Consider the following 23,942-nt stretch of genomic DNA (forward strand, 5'->3'; position numbering starts at 1 on the left):
AGTCCTAGTGGTATGCAGGCAAAATGTGCCAGAGTGTGCATACCAGTGAAGTCCTCACTGCCTGATGTGATAATGGAAGGGGACTCCCCTTCCAAACAGTAACTCCTCTCTTCCTCCCACCTCCTCACCATCTTCCATATGCCTACAGCATTCAACAGCAAAGTCAGTAATAACTTGAACATAGTTTTGTAGGTTTATTTAGATGAATTAGGTATAAAAATTTAGTTTGATGTGGGTTTTTTGGGGTAGTCAGGAACGGATTAATTCATTTCCCTTTATTTCTTATGGGGAAATTAGCTTCGGAATGCGAGTTTTCGGAATACGAGGCGTCTCCAGGAACCAATTAAACTCTTAAACTGAGGTATGCCTGTATATCATGCCATGGGTCCCAAGAAAGTCAGTGGTAAGGTTCAACCTAAGAAAATAGTTGAGTAGAGGATGTCCCTTCCTCATTAACCACTGTGCTGCGTCAACTGAGAAATCTCGTTCTGAGAGTTGTACAATTTTTTTTTAATTAGGCTATATTTTAATGGTTTCATCACTCTGTGTCTTGAAATGAAAATGGTTGAGTTTGGAAATATTTTGACATTAACTTTACCTGAATATTTATAAAAACAAAAATATGTCCTTAACAATTGCAATATGAAGTTTTTGCCAAAAACAGGTGTGCAGTGCAGGGGTTAAGAAAATGTGTGAAGTATATTCCTCCAAGGAGTGCCGGACCAACTGGGCTGTGGTGGGTGTGTGGGCCTGCGGGCCGCTCCAAGCAACAGCCTAGTGGACCAAACACTCACAAGTCAAGCCTGGCCTCGGGCCGGGCTTGGGGAGTAGAAGAACTCCCAGAACCCCATCAACCAGGTATGAGAAGAACTGCAAAGTTTTGTTGAAAAAACTCGCCCAGATAAAGCTGTAGAAAGGCCATTGCATTGACCATTTAAATAATGTGATGTCTCACTACAGACAAGTGTTAAAATATAGGGAAAACAAGTCTTTAGACAGATTCTTAGTAAGACAAGCAAGTAGTGAGCCACAACCAGGTCCTAGTTGTATGTCTGCAAAACATAGGATAGAGAGAAGTCATCACTGCCTGATATTATAATGGAAGGAAGACTCCCCTTCCAAACAGTAACACCTCTCCTCCACACCACCTCACTGTCTACTACACGCCAACAAGTCATCAATAAAGGTAAGCTATAACTTGTACATATTATAGTACAAAATGTGTGCATATTAAGCATGAAATGTATTTTGAAGTTACTATTTTTGGGAGTGTGGAACAGATTAATTCAATTTATATTATTTCTTGCGGGAAAATTCATTTCAAGTTACGACCTGTCTCTAGGAACGGTTTAAATTCGTAAGTTATACACCACTGTATAACCAATAACACAAGGTACTTTTCCTGAGGTTTTTTGTCCCACTGTCATGACTAGTTGCAACTGCAAGCTCTTTTATGTATGTTTAAAAACCACACAAGGCAAACATTAGAGCACAATTGGTGGTCACCTCCCCCTCCCTCCCAATTTGGCTTTTGCAAATGTCACAGCACGATTGATAAACCGGGTAGATTTGAAAGTTTACATTTGTAACATCATTTTCTGTGGGTAATCCTGTAGTAGCCTTTGTTTCACTAAGTGTATGACAATTGATGCAATTGGCCTAATAAATTATATTCTTTTAGCCTTGGAGGCAATTTGCCACTCTTCCTTCAAACCTTCCTCTATGGCCTTACATTTAAGATACACTTTGAGACTGGTTTCTCAGCCTCTTTTTTTTTCACCAACATTTGGTCCTGATTTTCAGGATTAGAGCTTTTGCTTTTCCACTGTTTGAGCTGTACGTTTCCCAGTAGCCTCATTGGTGAATCTGATTCCTTGACATGCTTGCATGCACTTAGTATAAATACAGGTATATAGGATATAGCTGGTGAATTAATAAAAATTGTTAATAACCATTAATTTGTGTGCATTTTTTATTAAATAAAATAATGTTTTTCTAAACAATATTTTATGGGATAATTTGTCAAATATGACTTATTAGAGGTTTATCTGAGTAAAATGCCCTATTTTGCACCAATCTCGGTTGTGTGGTGGTCAGTATACGAGCTCAACCAAACATTTCATAACAATGCTGCTGCTTTCATCATTTTCCCTGCCACTGCAATTGTATAATTAATAAACTTGATTTTGACATAGTATAGTAAACACAGGTTGTGTGATGTGACTCTGGTTATTCAATACATAAATGGAGGAAGGTCAAGGCAAGAATGTGTTTAGGCCTAATATGAGTATTGGTTTACATAATGAAAAATGTGCTCTTGAATTAGAGCACATCTGTTATGTACATCTGTTATGGATACAGATGACTTGCCCACTGTCTGCTAAAACTATGTAGACTAAGTTAATGTAGTATTGAGGTGTACAGAGAAGACTGAAAAGTGGATGTAGGCACAAGTAAAGTTGTGGAGAACGGAAAGACATGAGAATGGTTAAGTGGTCAGTTTAAACACCTGGGGCCAGATTCGTGAAGCAGTTATGCAAGTACTTACGAACATATACATCTTTCCTCAATTTTTTACGACTGGTTACATTTATTAAACAGTTTACAAGCATGAAAACTTCCGAATCAACTGTTGTTGTTCGAAGCACCAGGAGGTTGTTTATGAGCTCATTAACTGTTTAATAATTGTAAACAAAGCTGCCAGAGATTGAGAAAAGATGTATAGATTTGTAAGTGTTTGTGTAACTGCTTCGTGAATCTAGCCCCTGGTCTATATAATCATACTGGCTTAGCACTTTCTCCTCACAATTACCTTGCCTAGACACCTGGGATGTATGAATACAAGGAATTTGTGCAATCCAAGTTGAGAGTAGTATCAGTCAGGGAAAGAAGATTGGTTGTGCAATAAAAGCCCTACTTAGGAGAAATCAGGTAAGTTTAGATTCTGGAAAGGGTCCGCATGAAGCAGTGATATTTATAACTTTGTGTATTTAGACAATGATGTGGATGTAAAAAAAAAAAGTAGAAAAGTACAATCTAAAAAGTATGTGTGGTGTTAAGAGTCAAAGTTAGGAATGAAAAAATGTAGAGAACAAAATTTAATAAACTGCAAGATTGGGGAGAGCACATAAAGATTGTATTGGCATGCTGAAAGAATGGGTGATGATAGTGATGATGGTATTAAAGTAAATTTGAGAGTAGGAAGAGGAATGGCATGAATGAAGTAGGCAAACATGAATAAGAGTGGCTGTAAGGAAGAGGAGACTGAAAGAGTGAACACAACGTTAGAAAGAATTTTTTCAGTGTCAGAGTAGTAGATAAATGGAATGCATTAGGAAGTGATGAGGTGGAGGCTGACTCCATACACAGCTTCAAGTGTAGATATGATTGAGCCCAATAGGCTCAGGAACCTGTACACCTGTTGATTGACGGTTGAGAGGCGGGACCAAAGAGCCAGAGCTCAACCCCCGCAAGCACAATTAGGTAAGTACAGGATGTGGTAAGGGTCAAGGCTGGGTGAAAACAGTTGGTAAAAAGGGAGTAAGAGTAAATGTATTTGTATATAATGTATACATGATAATTTATAAGGAACATTGTACACTTGGCCGAATAAAACGGCGAGTTGCTGGAATGTGGTAGTATTCAGTTGAAATTGTGCTGTACTATATTTTGAATAATACAATGAGTGGACGAGTGATATTTTTAATTATTATTTAATGTCTATAACCTTTCCTCCTAGGGTAATAAGTGTCCAACCCCATGGAAAAGGTAAATGAGGTAATAATTATGTATATAATGAAATGTGGTAATCATAAATTAGTTTTCCCAGTTAGTGCAGGACTGCTGAATACAGTATTTCTAGTACTGTAACTTCATACATATACAGTATACTGTGTTTATATATAAACAAATTAAGCTCTAAAAGAACAGTATTTAATTTGCTCAGTTTCATTGCAAAGGTAGCATTTTGTATTCAACTATTTCCAGTCTTCTACATTCTTAACTACCTCTATACCTACACCCATTTGCCTCCAAAATGTTCCATAATTATATTTGTTTACGTTTGATCAAGGAATCTTATTGTGAGTGTGTCAGGGCAACTGTGACATTGTTCATTTTAGTAATTTGAAACAAGTAGCTGTATTTAGGTTTGGACTTGGAGGTAATAATGTTGGTACAGGTCAAGGTTATTAGTACTAGGAAATCCATGGTTGTGTTAATTAAGGTAATGAATGTACAAACTTTGAAACCGAAGGAAAAACCATTACTGATAAATAATGTACTAATGAAGGATTGATGTTAAGTTACTAAATTTGTTGTTAATGAAGATTCACTTAATTTATCTTTTCATATTATGTAAAGTATACATTAACCTTCCACATTTGTGTGTTTGTAAACATTAATTGTAGCTTGATGTTAATGGGAGAGCTGTTAGGATTTTGTGCAACAACCAGGAAAAACTATATATTGGTTGAGTTGGTTTACTCATTTATTCACAATCAATTTTTGTTTAATTTATATCTTAAGTCAAAGAACATGGTACTCTTAGCCTCATCCTTAGGAGTCTCCAGCATGTGTCGAGTCTTCACCAATAGCATAATGGTTGCAAAGTATTGGTGAACCAACATTTATCCAGATAATGCATTAATATTTCTGTGATAAACATAACTTTTATAATGACATGGTGAAGCAAGCATTGACTATTTAGGTTACAGAATTAAACATTACTAACTTGTAATTTTGAAAGCCAATAATGCGCCAATTTATAACGCCACCATTGATAAGTGTATAATATAACCTTCAGAAGCATAAATGTGCACAAATACAGTAAAGGTTTATTCATATGTGAGCCATTGCTGGATAGTATAAACTATGATTAACCAATCTATAGTTTTGTTTCACTCCTTTTTTTATCATGTTCTCCAAGGGATGCCCTAGTCGATGCCATGTGACATTTAGTGTTTGTGTCAGTTTAACAACATGACCCATAGGGTTCGAGAGTTACACTTGTATTAATTAATGACACCAGTGTGTATTTGTTCAGCTGTCTAAACTAGATTATGGCTGTTGCGCACATTAAAGGTCCCGCTTGTGAAATTTTGTAACGCTCACATCAGTGTGAAGGCTTCTACCCCCACTTAAAGTAATGAAATGCATTTATTTGAAAATTTTCACTGCTATTTGTGCACTACTGTTGTTTACTAATGGGTCAGTCTTCTGATGACATTGGCTGGTCCATTATTTGTTCCTGATGAAGTCTACATGTGCTGTCTTTTACCAGAGACAAGCAGTTTCATGGCATAGCTTTATGCAATTATATACTCTATTCACAGGTTACTTTTCATATGCCAACATTCGTTTCTCATTTGTTGGGTTAAATTCCAGTGCCTTTGTAGCCCTGGAGCCATTAAACTCCTCCCATTCCATGATCATTCAACAATGGTATTTCCACTAATGATCTGTTGGATAACATTCATGCCTATCCTATCTCCCAGAAACAGATTCCTTACTCTGTCAGGTGTTATGGATAACAAATGTGCACTATTAAATATGATCTAACACTGTAGCCTTATTCTTGCTACTATAGCAGGTGAGATATGGTCTGGCTAGATTATGTATTGGATACATATGATTATTTCATCGGCACTTGATGGAAGAAAGGCATGTACCTTACTGTCAGAGCTGCACTGACCCACTTAATTGTGCATTCTCTTTTAGAATGCCCCAATTTTTTAGGATAGTTGAAAATTTTGTGAGTTGAGAATACATGCCACCACTACAAGATTTGCTAACTGGTCTTCTAAGCTTAGCACCACTTTTTGATAATTACTTGTGCATTTGTTTACTTATTAATGGCAAATATTTCTAAGAAGAGCATCCCCTTGTGTATAAAAAAAGTCTTATGAAGGGATAAAGCAATTTAATGTACAATGCAATTTGTTCCAGATTGTATTTACAGTCAGAATTTTTAGGAATGTTGTCTTTTTTATCGATATATCTGGGATCCTTATTGCAAGTGATATGTACAAAAATGTGTTTAAGTACAGTAATATCAATATACTGTACTTCGCTATTTATATACCAATTTAGCCTTTCATATCAACAAATGATTACAGCTGGAGAGTGAAGGTACTGGCTGATAAGTTTGAGGATTCATACTGGTACAATCAACATAAAAAGGTAAGTTTTGATTGCAGACAAAAAACTAAAAAAAAATTGGGCTAAAATTTCTACAAGGCTGATAAATAGGCTTCGTTCAGCAATTGTTTAAATGAAGACACGCTAACTTTTTTGCATGCATATGAACATTGTACTGCAGAAGTGAGTACAGGTACAAATAAGTATGGGTCCATTGTATAGCTTCAAAGGATTAAAAAAATACCATAATTGAATCCAGTCTTACTGGCCCAGTCATTAAGTACTGTCATCTTGTGGCAGTAAGAGCTTAACTTGACAATACTAGAGATGTCGCAAGGGACTTGAGTGTTTGACCTTTTGAGAGGTGACTCCAGGCTGGACTCTGCACTACTTCAGCACCTTCCCCTACACCAGTATGAACAAAGAACAGTTTCATATGATACATGTTTCACAATTGCAACATGATCTTTTGAATGCTCTTTTCAGTCGGTGGTGATGTATACATTTATTAATAGTGTGCAATCATCCTGTATTTATAAAAAATGCCAGTTTTCATCTAGTCTATATGTTAGAAGGAAAAATATAAAGATAAATGTCATAACCTATATCTGAATATAACGCTGAAATTTTTAATTAAACATTACAAACAATTCCATGTGCTACTTAGCCATAACTATTTTTTTTTTTACAGTGCACACTACAATTTTGATACATTAAGTTTAAACTGTATAGTACTATTAATGTTTAGAAAATAAAGTTGTGACAAACACCCACATGGAAGTTTTATAGTTTAGATAGGCTTAGTTGCCCATGAGAATGCCACTTGTATCATGGAGAGATTTCACTTCTCAAACCTCAACTCGAGAGCAGCTGTCTGGAAAGAATTATGGATCGGCTCCACATGTAAGAGGAGTTCCCATAGGGAACACGGCATCACAGATGTAGTAAATACCTAGGCTGTTACTGTATTGGGGCTGGAGTGGGCACAGCCATGAGTGGGGAGTCCATTTCGTTCATGGGTGCTGGCTGATTCTGAACATCCTGGAACTCCTGCACTCTTGTCTGAAACTTCTCATAGAGTGCCTGAATTGCTTCACCCTAAGAAAAAATCAAATGTTAGCAACTAGTATTGCACATCAGATACTGATATACCAGAAATCCTATACTGTATCTGTATATGCAAGACATTTGGAAATAGATCACAGCATTTAATAAGATTCCATCAACTCTTATAAAGTTAATAAAAAGACTTGTATAAAGTATTTGATCCACTTCTGCCTTGCTCGTTAGTAATTAAATTCAGTTATATCCTGAACTCTTCCAGTCACTGTTCTGGCATACACTGCAAACTACACTTTGCCTTTATTAAGCAAATTGTTGAAACTCCTTAAATTTCCTTCTCTTGACAGGATTTTAGATTTACTACATAAACTGGTACAGGGTATATCTCATCACAGATTGCAGCATTCCCATACTTCAGCACTTACCTCTTTTCATTGTCCAATTACCATTTAATAATATTCTACACAACATCAATAAAATCAGACAAACCTCAAGATATTTATCTTGGCTTATGTAATCACAAACATTGTACTATCAACAAATAGGCAATAAAATGGATATTTTATTGCCTATTTGGACAATCGACTTGAGAATGGTCCAGGACGGACCGAAACGTCGTCGTCTCTTCAATTTCTAGTGTGTGGTCTGGTCATCAATAAAATGGATACTTTCCTCTATTTCCTCCACTAGCACAGTGTCATGGTGTTTCTCTACATCTGCTACTTTACTTGCATTTAAAATGTGCACTAATAATACATAATTTCATTTCACATATCTTTAACTCTGTAGACATTATAATTAATTTCTGGCACACTGTATATTCATTATAATTTTTTTAGTTTTTCCCACTTTACTATTATAATCATCCCCAAAAATTATTTTGTAACTTTTTGATATCATACCAATCAATATTAACTACTCAAAAATAGTTATTTTAATCATAGTTTTAACAATTCTAGCATATGTAGTCACCACAGTCACCTTTGCCTCTTTTCAGCTAAAATTTAGCATACTGTGCGTGCATCTTGAACAGTTGTACCACGAGTGCAGTTCATTGCCTCATACTGCTCTGCATTTATTAAGTCATACTCCTACCATTCTCTCAACCTAGTTCTTAAAATTCTTGCCTAATTTCACTCTTTGTTCTTATTTCTTTTAAGAATCATTTCCTATAAACCTTGCACATCAAACTTTCCATTCTTAAAATTTTTCATTAATTCCATCCTCTTTTGGTCTTCATTTACTTTCCTCATGTTCCACAAGCAATAAGATATTTCGTTTTACAAAATAACATATAATTTTCCTTATACATTCTGAAGTTTTCTTAACAAAATCAACAGATTATGTTATTTTAGAAATGAAGATTGATAAAGATTAAGCCACCCAAGAGGTGGCACGGGCATGAATAGCCCGTAAGAGTAGAAATGAAGATGGATATAGCTACATACCTGATGAGGTCCAGGTTGAAGAACCTTTTGAAGGGTGTCAAGGCGAGCAGGTGGAAGCTTTGGGTGAATGTACCACACTAGTTTCATTACATGTCGCATGACATTTTCCCGGTTGATATTTGTAAAGAAAAATTCATCAAATACTACAGTGCAGAAATCCTCTGTTGTGAAGTCATCTGACATGGGGATCAATGCTGCAACCTGCAAAGCAAAGAACTTTATTGTACTAATAAAAATGTAAAGTAAATAAGTATTTTTAGTCCCCATGACAGAACCACTAATTGTCTTAGATATTAATTTGGCTTAATGCTTTCTCCTGATAATTACCTTGCCTTACATTTTAATTCAATTTTCATTAATTAATTAAATTTATAAAACCTAATATTAATATATACAAAATCATTATAGGAAGCTTATTTCATATAATAATAATAAGGAATAAAAGTAAATAATCAAAGGACTTGGTTCAATCCATCATTATGGCTTTTAAAGTGATGTAAGTCTGAATCATTTATCCAGCATAATTTCCTGGAATGGCTTGTGAAGCCATATTTATTTTGTATATAGAGCTCAACTTACCCTTCTACACCGAATTACGGTTCATCTTATGGTTACCCTAAGCTAACTACTGACCTTCCCACGAATGTAACCCACAACCATTGCCTCTGTACTTATTTACTGCTAGGTGAACAGACTCATCATGTTTAAGAAAATACTACCCAAACATTTATGTCCTGCCACGGGAATTGAACCCAGGATCTTTCTGCTGCGACCCAACTGCATCACTCTGCCAGTGAATGTTGCACACTTTATTTCTCATCATAATATGCTTTCATTATGTTATTCCATCTTCCTAAAATGCTGTAAGAAAATATTAAATCATAAAAGTCAATCTTCAAATTCACTATGAAGTTATGGTGTAAATGTGAACCTTAGAAAAGTACACATTCATTACACATTACTCAAATCTGTGTATCTGCCATAGTGGTACATAGTAAATAAACATAGCATGATTTTACCTGTGAAAGGATGTGGCATTAAATGCTATGAATGAGCGGGCTTGGATGTTTCTCTCTCATACAATCATTAATACAGAAGCTCATTACTTGTAACAAGTTACCTTTTGAGAATGTGTTAAACTGTCTGTATCAAGTTAAGTGTGTCATGGGACATAACCAAATGTTCTATCTTCACATCACATGCTTATAATATGGATACCCAGCAGGAAAAAACCATAATTCATCCCCAGATGCTCACTAGCATTTTGAGCAACAGTGACAACATTGTTTAATTTGGTGTTGTGGAAACAGTCTTGATTTCCTTTTCCAGTGGAGCTCCAGGCCACTACCCTGACCTGGCATCATCTACAAGATGTCCCTTATCAAATTTCTGCAGTAAACCTTGTGTTTGTGCCCATTTTGATAAATGGAACACAGACAATCCCACTTTCCCTAATTTACCTCATTTGTTCAAAATACAATATATAAAATAACATTGAAAAAGAAGAATTTATATGTTTCAAGTTTTGCAAAACATGATCAACTAACCAAGGAATGAAGAAAGGTGTCTTGAAAAGCTCTGTCTTGGTGACACGTTGCAAGTGTTCCCAACACGCGCATGAGAGCAGTCTTGTCCTTGCGAGTGGCAGTATGGAGGGTGTAATACATAGCCAATATGCAAGCAACACTACTCTCCTGGAGATAAGCTTGGTACGCATCTGGAGGAGGACCTGTTGATAGCATAATTCACCATGAGTTTTGTAGTAATGGGTAATTCACTAGAAGCTGGTCAAGTAATAATTAATATTACCATATGAAAATCTTTGACTTTTATATAAAGCAATACACTGACTCATGACCTAGCATTTGTAGTATAAGCAGGTGCTGTGCACTGTAATGTAAAATACAAAGTGGTTTACTCAAGAACACATGCTATTAGAATTTTTCAAATTCAACTAATGAAATTCTAGTATAAATCTTAATTTTTTAAAGAAGTTATTTTGCACAATAGTTTAGAAAATTCCAAAGTTAAAAAGATATAAAGACTGAGACTTCCACAGCCATGTTATTTGGGTGTTTCCTTATGAAAAATCTGTGTCCTTTGTCCAAGACACATGACTCGGGTCCTGATCTCAGGACCTGTGTCCTGAGAACATATTATGCAGTCAAGCAAGGGTGACATACCGCATGGTGCCAGAGGGAACCTGCAAGCATCCATTGAGGGCCATACTATGACGAGGAAGTCACTGGAGAACTGAATCAATCAAACCCAGAAATTACCTTCAGAGGTATTACCATTCCAAGCATTTGACTAGCAATGCTGCTAATTGCAAAAATAAGATTTTCACTACAACTGACTAGGCAGCCTAATGAAGACCACCAACTGCCACAAGATGGCAGAACCATGCTCAACTGCCCCGAGTCAGTCAACATACAACCTAACACTGAACAAACACTGACTGTATATTGGAGAAAACAGAAAAGGGGGAAGGGGGATATGCATAATGATATAACTCAAAAATGGAGTGGTCATGTGGGTGCAGTCTGTAAACATGGCAACAAGTGAAGTGTTTTTAAACAAAGATTTCCCAAAATATATATTTTACTAAAATGCTGTGTTATAGCTGAAACATCTGTACTTACCAGAATGTTCAATAATGGTGATTGCAGATTCTCTTTCATCCAGTGGTAGCTTGGCATTAAATCTTCTTACATCATCATCTACCATCAAAGACACCAGGGCTGGCAAAAATTTTGTGACAATTTGAGGGTCCAGCTTAGGCTCTCGAAATAACTGCAAATGATTACAAAATTATATTTTGGCAAAAATTATGTGGCTGTATATTCATATACAGCATACTGTACACAGAATTGATCGATAGTGACAATTCGGAAAATATCATTGGCTCTGATGATAGTCTAAGATGAATCACGAGAATGACAAGAGAAATAGAAATTTGGGAGAGAAGGGAATGGGGGGGGGGGGAACTCCTCTGCTATGAAACGCATTTTGATCTACTTTTAAACAAAATGAATAAACAGAAAATTAACCTACCTGACTCTCAATCATATCCCAACTGTGTAATCCTAATGCCAACATTCGCAGCATTAACACCAATACAGAATTCTCCTGAAAAGCAAGAATATTTAGGTTAGATTACACACACACACACACACACACACACACACACACACACACACACACACACACACACGTGTCTCATAGTACAGCCAACTTGAACACAGGATCATAGATCCTGTGTACAATTCTTGGGCAGAATGGAAATAGTTAAGCAAGTTTCTTTTCACCTAGCAGTACAGTAATTAGATATCCTGGAGTTAGGAAGCTGTTGTGGAGTTGTATCCTAGGGTCAGTTGTTTGTCTTTGGGGGGACCTCGATAAAAGTAATATCTCATTTCTTCCACTATATATCACTGAATTATTTTTTAGTAAAGATTCATATCTGGCTGAAGAGAAAAGCAGTTGATTAGTAATATTCAAGGAAACATGATTTTTTATTTCAGTACAATGTATCCTAAATTTGTAGGTGAATTTTCTTTTAACAGGAGGTACAGTTATAAATATAAGCACATACACAATCTGAAACTAGATACATTAACTTACCCTTGGCATGGCTTCATTATTCATAAGGTGTTGCAATAGTCGTATAACAGAGTTGGCCAAGAAGTTGATAGCATAAGGATCACACAAAATCATCGAAAGATCCCCTAAAACTTGCTCCTGACCACGTCTAATACTATCCAAAAATCCTTGTAGTTCACGAGACCTTAGAAATAAATGGAGATTGAATTCTTTAATACTGCATCAGGAAAGATGTCCCAGGATAAACTTCCAAGCAGAAAACAAATATATAATTATATGGTCTCATCCTCCCATTTTTCTCTTTATGACACTAACTCCCTTCTTCTGTTTCTCCAATCCAGTTTAGATTATGAAATACTATAATAACTAGTAATGTATCTTGTAAAATTTTGTCAAAATAAAACTGTATTACCAGTAGGCAGCCTCTCCTACATACACACACACACTGCAGTGTTATTACGTTTCCCACTTTCGTGGGGCAGTGAGGCATAAGCCCAGAGAAAACTGATGTGTAATAAGAGCAAAAGAGGGTTATACATATTTAATAAATTTGTAAAATGTAACACCCATTCATTATATCAGTTACCACCAGCTTCATAAGATCAGGTGTAAAGTGCTCCTTGTGAATTGTTATACTGTACATTATACTACAGCACAGTATACAAAAACATTTACAATGCAGACGATGAGTCACAATAACGTGGCTAAAGTATGTTGACCAGTATAAAGTATGTTAACACACACTAGAAGGTGAAGGGACAATGATGTTTCGGTCCGTCCTGGACCATTCTCAAGTCAATTGAGAATGGTCCGGGAATGATAAAAAAAAAAAAAAAAATTCACCCCTTTTCACAAGCAGTTTACAGGACTGGAGTCATTTGTGACAGTTGTCTTGTGGGACTTTATGTGTATGTTCAGTATATCAAATATAGGACTCATCATTAGTTGCATTGAATATTTAGATTCCTATATTAAGGAACCCTTCCTTCAAGAATCTTATGAACACATTAAAACATACGAATAAAGTAAACTGCAGAAGGCCTATTGGCCCATATAAAGCAGCTCTTATTTATATCTTACCAAAACTAATTCATAAAAGTGTATGTCTAACCTATACCTGAAACAATCCAGTGATCCTATGTCTATCATGCTACACAGTAATTTATTCAATAAATTTACAACCCTGAGTATTTATTGAAGTCTTTCCTGAATCAAACTTATCTATTGTTCTGTATTTTATTTTGAATTGATGCATATAAAACCTTATTTATATCCCTCTTTGTTATATTTTTCAACCATTTGTATACTTGAGCCATGTCTTTCCCTTACTCTTTGTCTTTCTAGACATAGCTTTTTTAATCTCTCTCTTCACTGACCTTATAAAATATTTTTGCTTTTTGAAAATAAAAAGTTGTGAAAAACAAAACGGATACTGCCTCACCTTTTGGCATCTACCTTGCCTTCTCTGATACAAGCATCCAAACACCAAGTAAACTTGTGGCATGGATCAACAGCAATTATATCATGGACTTCTTTGTCATGTAATGCCATAAGTAGCTCTGCTCGTAGAGAACAATAATGAATGAATCGTGTCCGAAGGAAGAGGGTGCGTAGAAACTGAAGAACCATATCGTACAACTTCACATTCTTGCCAATCATGTGCACTAGCTTCTGCACCATCTCACCTTGACGACGAGCCTACAGAGGAAAACAATAAATGAAATATACATCTGAATTAAAAATGAAAAATCATTTAAATAACAAAAATACAGTTAATCATTTAAATTAATTTCAAGTGGTAATGTCTTCTCTATGCACTTCCTTTCATTTATCTTTACAGCACATTCCTAAGGTTACTCTTCCTAACATTCCAACACAATCAAAATAATAATATTGTACTGTAATAATAATACAGTACAGTATTAATAATAATAAATATATCTGTAAAATTTAAACATTGAATATACACCTGGTATATAGCAAGGAGAAAATATATTGAGAGAAACCCACAAGGGAAATTTAAAAGCAGTACTGTACATGCATTCTGAGAATGTGTAACAGATAATTGAGACAAGACACTATCCTTCACTAGAAGCAGTGCTTTTATGAGTAAGGCCAAATCAGTATACAGTGGCACCTCGACATACGATTACTTACGACGACTACTTACGATAATTTCGAGTTACGATATAAATTTCATCGAAAAATGCGACTCGACATCCGATATTTGTTGGTACACGTTCGGGTCGGCCGAGCGCATGGTTCCCGGTTACGCGGTCCGACCTGCCTCAGTTTACTACAGCTGCCCGCTTAGTGACGATCGCGCCTATAAGAAATTCCGCTTTTGTGGTGATTTTTTGCATTTTGAACATTAAAGTAATTATTATATAATATGCCATGAGTCCCAGGAAAGTCAGTAGTAAGGCTCAACATATGAGATCCCATGTAAGAATAACCATAGAGCAGAAACAAGAGATCATTCATAAATATGAAGATGGTGTGCAGGTAGGTGAACTGGCTAGGCAGTACAACAAATCTCAGTCAACGACATCCACCATACTAGCTAAGAAAAAGGACATTATTGGTGCTAAAGTGATGCATCATTACAGACAAATGTTAAAGCGAATGGAAAAACAATTGTCTCTTGACAAATTTGTAGTGAGACAAACAAGCACTGAACCACAACCAGGTCCTAGTGGTATTCAGGCAAAACGTAGGAGAGAGAGTACCCCAGAGAAAATATCACTGTCTGATGTGATAATGGAAGGGGACTTCCCTTCCAAACAGTAACAACTCTCCTCCTCCCCCATCACCATCTCCCATACGCCATCAAGAGCCCTCCATAAAGGTAAGAGTAACTTTGGTACTGTATTGAAGTTAGAAAAAAACATTGTATTCAGTATAAAATGTATTTTTATGTTAATATTTTGGAGAGTGGGGAACGGATTAATTCAAATCCCTTTATTTCTTATGGGAAATATCGCTTCGACTTCCGATATTTCGACTTACGATCCGTCTACTGGGAACGGATTAGCATCGTAAGTCGAGGCCCCATTGTACCTTCCTAATAATTTATCAATAAACTTTTAGACTTACAAATTTGTATAATAAGTGCATATAAAGAATATATCAAAATTTAAACAGAACAAGTTATTTATTTGTGCTACATTTACTAACCTTTGGTGAAGGACTAAAAAATAAATTATTAAGATTTTCTACATTAAAGAGAGTGTCTTCTTTGCTTGTAATGTAGCCTGTTAATAGAGGAGAAACTTCATCTCCAAAAAGTGCTTGTGAATCCTTCCATATCTGACGTTTAACCTCTGTGTCACATGCTTCGTATAGCTCTCTATCTCGTACCTGAAGAAAGTAAGTGTAGAGACAGAGTAACACAATATTTACAATGAACTTGTGCCAATTTAGCGTTATATTAACTTTACTCCATCTGTTAATCAGCTCTGAAGAGCAAAAACCAAGCACTGAATGTCCAAGAAGCCCAATTTTATGACAGGAATGCATTTCTAATTTTCCATTGCAAGTTTATCAGTCAGAACTCTGTACATAATTCCCCCATAGGAACAATTCAATAAATTTTGGATTTCTGAAGTACCAAAAATCATGCATAGAATGCCAATTAGTAGCTCCCTGAAGTAGTGCACCGTGGCTGGCGAGCCTTACGGCATCGCACCAGGCCTTTGAAACCCATTTGAGCCTACTGAGAGTCAGAACTATTTAAATAGCAGGCAGTTTAATATAACAGAACATCAAGTGGAGCCATATTATTATTATTTTTTGTGTAAACATAATAACTACTTAAGGGAAAAATATAATCCCATATCTTTTAGCAAGAAAGTTATTCCGTGACAATCTGAGCCAAGCAATTTATGACTTAATGATTACTAATGCTTAAATATAAAAGAAGCAGAAGAGTTAAATTAAAAACATTAATATAATGGAGTGCTAATGAAAAGAAAACCATGATACACCTCAAAATGTTAATAAATGCAATTAAATATATCCAATAACATTAAAAAAATAGAGAAGTATTTACCAATATTTTCAGATACTTGTCCTCAACATGAGACATGTGCTTCAGTATGCACATGACAACAGGACGAAGAGCTTTAATCTTGATCACAGGAAAACTTTTGGTGAGTAGCTCCTTCAGTTTACGGTCCCTATCTCTGCCCTCACGTTTTCCTAATTCAGTAATCTGAGATATTAACTTGTCTCGTAGTTCCTGTAAGACAAAAATACAGGTGCAAATATATTATAAATATGTACAGTATATTATAGTACTGACTCTACAAAACTCCTTTGTTAAATGGTCTGAATGAGTAACGAGGAATAGTGTTTTTATAATTTGTTGCTTCAACAATAATGTTTAAATGATGACAGCTTTTCAGATAATTTCAGATCATTGATCTGCATAATACCCTAATAGAAAAAGGAATATAAGCCTTATTGGTTGAGCTAATGAAGCATTAGCAGTTTAGCACTTTTCTCTTAGTGAGAACTCAATCAAAAATTTAGTTCAATGAAACTCAATAAATAAATAAATAGCTCGATAAAACTGTCTAGATCAGTTATATGTATTATACATAAATAACTTAATATAAACTAAAAGTAAACACAAACCAGATATTTTTAATTTCTCACTTGAAGCTTAAATCATAGTAAGATTTGCTTATATAGATATCTGAGAAGATACAGGAAACCAAACAATACCTTCAAACAAGGTATAAACAAGGTACAGTTTATTGAGGAGAGCACAAAGAGTTTAGAAAGATGAATAGAAACACCAAGTTGACAGCAGACTATCTGGAGATAAATTTTCAGCTGTAAGGACTTTATAAAATCTGAAGGCTTATACACAATTTCAATAGTTCATCTCATGTAGCCTCCTTGGTTATTATAACGTTGGTCTCTGTAGACTATGGGGCCACACAGTGGTCTCAGCTAGGGTGATCCAAAATCCTCAGTAGAAACTCAACTTCTTTCTTGAAAGTTTAATTTTTTCTTTAATAATATTTCTTATAATTGTCGATAGGAGATTGAAGATTCATGAACCTCTGATATTTAAAATGTGTTCTCTAATTGTGCCAATGATGCCTCGATCTTTCATTGGATTTCTTTTAAACTTCCCACCATGTCTTTCATCCCAGTATACTGTAATTTAATTGTGCAGATTTGGAACCTGACCATCTAGTACTTTCCATATGTATATTTGTAAATACGAGACATTAAACCCTTAAAAGTCAAATTTTATCTCCAGTTAAGAGTTTATCTCTACTTTTTCTCCAGTAGAGAAATGCTAAAACTCTCATCTTGGCATTTTTTTATACCTTCACGAGTAGTTATGGTCAGCTGATATACCTTGAACTTCAGTTTAAACATTCAATAATAAATACTTAAATTTTACTTCTGGCATAAATCATTTCTTAATTATTTATGGAATTCTGCATTAAAGTACTGTATGTACAATGTGCAAAAAACCTTTGCATATGATACTAGTTCCTCTCATACTATGCAGTACAATACACAGCATAACTATTCAGGTAAATATAATTCATACACTGTACTGCACATTAAAAGCAAAACCAAATACAGTACATATCTTTAAAGAATGAAGGTCACACTAAATCTCACCTCCATGATAGAATTGTGGAAGTCAAGTCGTTTGACTCCATGCAGGTCCAAAAGGTGCAGCATGGGTCTGAGTGATGGCAGAAGGATTCCATTTTCTACCTAAAATGCCAGAAAAAAAGCACAGTACAGTAAAATACAAATAAAAGGTGGAAATGTTTTTGAATTTGGCAGTTAATTATAAAAAACCAGCGTTGAATGTAATGAAACGCCATTTTCTGGGTGAGACCCGGAGGCTCCCCGGAGCTTTACCGGCTGATATGCTAATGTCAGACTTTGGCATCAGTCATGTGTATGGAGTTCTAGGGCCTACCGGGGACCACGGCCAGAACCTGGCCCCCTCAGAGAGGCAAGGGGAGCAATGGCCTATAGAAACCCCCGTGTGGTTGGAAGCATTCTATGTCTGCCATCGACCGGGTCAAGCATCCAGAAAGGTAAGCATTCCAAAACAAACCCCTATTCTGGTGAAAATTGCTACCTAAAGCCGAACTAGTGGATAGAACTCTTCGACAGAAAACAAGGAAACTAGTATGACGTCATACGTCACCACGCCGCTGTCTGCGCAGCTCCCCCCTCCCCGGGAGGGGGAAGGGTGAGCCCCAGACCTCCCACGCCGGCTATCCACCCATCAGTTCTGAGGCTGGATGTCAAAACATGCGAAAAAACGCCGACCGGAGGGAGGGAGGGTTGCCGGGGAGCCTTCGAGTCTCACCCAGAAAATGGCGTTTCATTACATTCAACGCTGGTTTTCTGGGGGGAGCCCCGTCGGCTCCCCGGAGCTAACTACCCACAGAGGAAGGTCAAAGGGACAGAACCGGGAGGCGGACACCACGCACCCCCCAAGGAGGCGAGACAACCGGCAGCAAACGCCAACTCAAGGCGCCACAGCCCTGAAAAGTCTCGGGAACAACACGAGAACAACGAGCAGCAAGGCCCCTGCACGAACACCAAAAATCCATGCCCGAAAGACCGCAAGGCCACGTCGCCCAGACGGCAGTGAGAGCAGCAAAGCCACGAACGCCACAGGCATGAGGGAAGAACACAGGCAGCTTAGCCACGAACGCCACAGGCATGAGGGAAGAACACAGGCAGCTTAGCCGCAAGAACACGGCTGACCACCTGGGACACTACCACCCGTGAACCGGGAAGAACAGAACCGGATCAACGCAAAACGCGCTCCGGACCCAAACGCCGTGGCACGCAAACAACAGCGGAGGGCCGCCACTGAACACAAAAAACGACACACCCCCGGCCCGACCAACGAAGCACCAACAAACCCTGGACCCCTCCAGAACGCAGAAACTCACCTGGCGAACGGTGGCACGAACTTGACACGACTCAACCGCGCCCAGAAGAACCTGGGAGCACCGCCAGGTGAAGACGCCAGAGCCAGACCCTGCCGGACCCGCAGGAGAGCAGGGAGAGGCGAAGGAGGTGGTCAACACCCATGACACAGGGAAAACCGTGGTGTCCTCCCCACAACTGGGAACCAGGACACCCCCGGCGCGAAGGGGCACATACCGCAGCCAGGGAGAAGAACAAGAGGCGAAGCACTGTAGCAAAAAGAGCGCAGAACACCAGCACTGAAACACTGCCCAGACCAAAACAAACTCTACGGCGCATGCGCATAACACGCTGGCCGAACCGCACACCCTCTCTGCGGGAAGGCGCCAGCCAGGACTACTGCACGAGAAAAGTAGCCAAAAGAGGAAGCAGGAACAATAAAACCGGCCAAAGAAGCAAAGAGCCCAAAAAGGAACCCAACCGGGCGACAAGCAGCCCAACCTGGCGATAAGGAGCCCAACAGGGCGACAAGGAGCCCAACCAGGGGACAAGGAGCCCAACAGGGCAAACAAGGTCGAGGAGCCGACAGACGTTCCAATAATGCGGGAAGTAGCGAAAAACCTTCCCATACCCTCGAGAACACAGAAGCCAACACTAGTCCTGAAGGCACACGAAGGCGCAGGCGCACCCGAGATCAGAAGTCACGCAGAACCCCATCGAACGGGGAAACATGACGAAAACACCGTCCCAAAAAGGGGTGGGAGGAAACATCCACCCACAGGACGGAACCAACCGACTCAAAGGCCAAGGAACCGAGCCCGGGGAGGGGCCGACGCCCAACAGCACGTACGGCGAGTGGGGAGGAAAGACCCCACTCCGCGTAACCACAAGCCCCGCCTAGAGGGGGATAAAAACCCCCACGGGGTCCAACAGGGCCAAGGCCCTCCAAGCCAGCCCCTCCCCAGCCCCGGGAACCTACACGACAGGCCCCGGGGCCGAGGCGTTCCCCCAAAGCCCCGGCCGTACCAGAAAACCGGGGCAGCCGTGAAAACACTAAGGAAGGGAGCCCACTGGCAGACTCATACAACACGGCTGGAGGAACAGGCTCAAATGCCCCCGTCACTACCCCGGAAGGGAAATTCCCCGAGACTTCCCGAGTCTCAACACCATCAAAAACCCCGCCCCGAACCTACAGACGGTAAGGAACCGGATGCAGGCAGGAAGGGTGAACCAGGGGAAAGACAAGGGGGCGTGGATGGAACCGAAGCAACCAACACCCTCAAGTCCCAAAACGAACTACAACGGGGCAGCCCCGGGGCTCCCGGGGAGGACACCACGAGAACGTTGCCACCACCAAGGCTCAAGTGCAACGCCCCTGCTGCCCGCACCCGCTTTGTCAGCACAACTGGGTAACCAAGCCACAACGAGCAACCAAACTCGCAGGACTCCGGGTCGAAGGTGTCACCGACCCCACAGGCAGCAGACGGAGGCAAAACAGAGAGTCACCCAGAGACAAAGGGTGAGAGCAACCCTCAAACTCGCTGGAAGCGAGGGGGATGGGACTCTGGGGTCACATCCATCGGACCTGCGCGCCCCCAGGGGTTTCCCAGGGTCCCGAGCGTTTACTATAAGAGGACTCGCGCTCAGGTAATCCTAGGCAGGGTACTGCTAACCGGCACCTAAAGCTACCAAACAACTTTCTAAGAGCTGAACCCCCGGGACGTGTACACTCACAGGGACCTAGCAGGGGGTACCACCAGAAAATACTCAGAACACAAGGGACACAAGGGGCAAGAACGAAGGCAGACCCCCCCACCAGGTAGATAAACAAAAAGAAAAAGAAAACCCCCCAAGAGGACAGCGTACCCAAGCGGAACAGAGCCGGCCGCTATGATTGGTAAAGACAAGCTGCACAGTACCCTGTGCCCCACCAGTGCAAAAACTGCCCCTTACTCTAAGGCGAACAAGGGAGACAGAACACCCGAGCACACAAAGAGCGGCCGAAAACCAAGCAGTAAACGGCCAAGCAGGGGCAGGACCCAAGGAACTTGTGGAAGGTGGCCCCAAGCCCCAAGGGCAGTACTTACAGGGCACCTAGGGAAGGGAACCCTAGGCGCATGCAGCCCGAGTACTGGAGAATCACTCCCGGCTCACGCACCACCTAGAAAACAGACACCACACTCTAGGTACAGTGCTGAAACAACCACTGGAGCCGGAGCACATAACCGTTGCCTATAGCATCAGCCGAAGAACTGATGGGTGGATAGCCGGCGTGGGAGGTCTGGGGCTTCCTATTCCCCCTCCCAGGGAGGGGGGAGCTGCGCAGACAGCGGCGCGGTGACGTATGACGTCATACTAGTTTCTTTGTTTTCTGTCGAAGAGTTCTATCCACTAGTTCGGCTTTAGGTAGCAATTTTCACCAGAATAGGGGTTTGTTTTGGAATGCTTACCTTTCTGGATGCTTGACCCGGTTGATGGCAGACATAGAATGCTTCCAACCACACGGGGGTTTCTATAGGCCATTGCTCCCCTTGCCTCTCTGAGGGGGCCAGGTTCTGGCCGTGGTCCCCGGTAGGCCCTAGAACTCCATACACATGACTGATGCCAAAGTCTGACATTAGCATATCAGCCGGTAAAGCTCCGGGGAGCCGCCGGGGCTTCCCCCAGAAACTTAATATAAATTAAAGGGGATCCTCCTGAAAAGAATTGGCATAAGGCATTTTGAAAGTTTATTCTAATGAAAATTCATTCTTGGGGAAAGAAAAAAAGTTCATCAAGACATTTAATAGCTATGGTATTGAAAAATTGCATATGTAAAAGTCTTCTATTTGCCAATTTCAGAGGAGGTACATTTTACATGACTGACATTTCATAGCTACCATGGGACTCTTTCTTATTAATATACATGTATTGTGTAAATAAATATTGAAAATAAATCAATATGGAAATATTTATCACTTATTCCTGAAAATAATAAATTTCCTACATGTAACCTTTATGCATAAAATGTTAGCCAAAATAAACCTATAGTAGAACAGTACCATATAACAGTTCTAGTCTATTACTTACCTGGAGTGAATTCTGAGAGTTTTTCTCCCCAAGCCTGGACAGGGGCTATTGCTTACGTAATACTGTACCCCATACATAAATGGCATATCTCTGAGGGGGTATACTGTATATATATGGAGCACAGTATTATGTACTTGAATATACTGTATATTCAAGGGGATATACAGTATACAAAAATGCATTCATAAGGGTATGTACATTGAAATACATAAAAACTAGTACGGTGCAACAGGAATATACATGAAAACTAGTACAGACCACTGTTAATTCTGACTGTACTAAGAGGTTTAACACGTTTACAGCAATCTAAGCTTTAATATAACTTAATATTGCAAAATATTGGACAGAAATATTTTATTTACCTGAAACTCTTCTATAGCCTTTAGAGGATCTGTACAGTGTGTGAGTGACTCCTTAAGATACACCCCTCCTGGGATGCCGATTTCTTCTAAGCCAAATCCAGCCATCGTGCACTAAATAATTCTGTCATATATAAATGATACTGGAATAATAGATACTGAAATTAGTTTATATTCTTATAATTATACTATTCAATGATGCAAATATTTAACACATACATCAAGTCCCAATTAACTATTTCATAAAATATGTTTAACCTACACTTCAAACAACCTAGGTAAGTAATTAATATCAGGAAGCACTAAGCTAGTATGATTACTGGATGTTGTTGAGAGGCTGAGGTAGAGATTGATATAAGGCAAGTAGGTCTAGGAGCTCTAACAAATTGAATTTGCTATATCGCTACTTTTAATCAAACCTAAGAAAAAATAATATATAGTGCTGTATAACATTTTGAATTTTATATAGCGTGCTCAAGATGTGATGTCAATATGACACAGCATAGTTTGTAGGCTGGTGTAGGTTGTGATGCTTCAGTCTTCTAGCTGAGTTCATAGTATACTGCTCCTGCAGTTGTTTTAGATTCAGCTACTCGAAACAAGAAGATCCAAGTAGCACAGGTTATGGTGAGCCCATAGAGGACTTACCTGTTGTTCCTGCAACAAGTAGAGGTGTTTTTCCTGCAGGCCATATTCTGCTTTTTATAAGATAATGATAAGGATCAGTGAGGCGTTAAATGTGGTGCGCTGATCTTTTGACTGGCCTCCTATGGACCGCCCCTCCCCCCCCCCTCCACCCCTTTAGCATTGCACTGTCTTGACAGGAGCGTGCAGTCATCGGAAGGACAAACCCTTCATGCAAACTGCACCTACTATCAAGAAGACAGGAGCTTTGCTACATTCACAACTATATAATTAACCTCAGCTTCTTCTCTTTTACTGCTTATCTAATTTATTATTTCTTTGATATTTATATGCTAAGTTTATAGGATTTTTTTTTACAATAATAAGGTTTTACCTAGTAATTCTGGTGCAAGTCAGCAGAATTGCTGCGCCCAGCCCCCCATAGCCCGTCAGCTTGTCTGTTTACAAACAGACCGCGTCCCGAGGCCCGTGGTAATCTGCTATTTTGAATAACAAGCTAATTTATTATTATGTTTATCTTATATTTTCTACATATATAACAATAAATCATATTCTACATGTACCTAGTCATTTATTTAAACGTATATACAGTATATAATGGAATCGAACACAAACTAAGGTGATGGTTCTTCTTCGTGATGTGGAATGTCTTTATACTGTATTTTTTTTTCGTGATAATATATTGTAA

The 23,942-nt window shown here is 38.9% G+C and overlaps 1 protein-coding gene across 3 annotated transcripts; it reads right to left on the bottom strand.

Annotated features, from left to right (window-relative positions):
* Positions 1-5,900: 5,900 nt before the first annotated feature.
* On the bottom strand, positions 5,901-23,716 carry NELF-B (negative elongation factor B). Of its 3 annotated transcripts, none has more exons than XM_045759312.2 (12): positions 23,628-23,716; positions 22,613-22,752; positions 17,901-17,999; positions 16,303-16,491; positions 15,429-15,611; positions 13,693-13,949; positions 12,273-12,435; positions 11,703-11,777; positions 11,291-11,441; positions 10,196-10,377; positions 8,649-8,849; positions 5,901-7,236 (listed from the first exon to the last, which is right to left on the bottom strand). In XM_045759312.2, the coding sequence occupies exons 2-12, from the start codon at positions 22,715-22,717 to the stop codon at positions 7,099-7,101; spliced, it is 1,743 nt and encodes a 580-aa protein (XP_045615268.1). In that variant the 5' UTR covers positions 22,718-22,752; positions 23,628-23,716; the 3' UTR covers positions 5,901-7,098. The 3 variants fall into 3 exon arrangements, with proteins under 3 accessions (XP_045615268.1, XP_045615269.1, XP_045615270.1); XM_045759313.2 differs by having other exon boundaries at positions 22,613-22,733; positions 23,628-23,714; XM_045759314.2 differs by having other exon boundaries at positions 22,613-22,723; positions 23,628-23,699.
* Between the last annotated feature and the right edge of the window lie 226 nt (positions 23,717-23,942).

This window comes from Procambarus clarkii, chromosome 83, assembly GCF_040958095.1.
Source record: "Procambarus clarkii isolate CNS0578487 chromosome 83, FALCON_Pclarkii_2.0, whole genome shotgun sequence".
Lineage (NCBI taxonomy): Eukaryota > Metazoa > Arthropoda > Malacostraca > Decapoda > Cambaridae > Procambarus > Procambarus clarkii.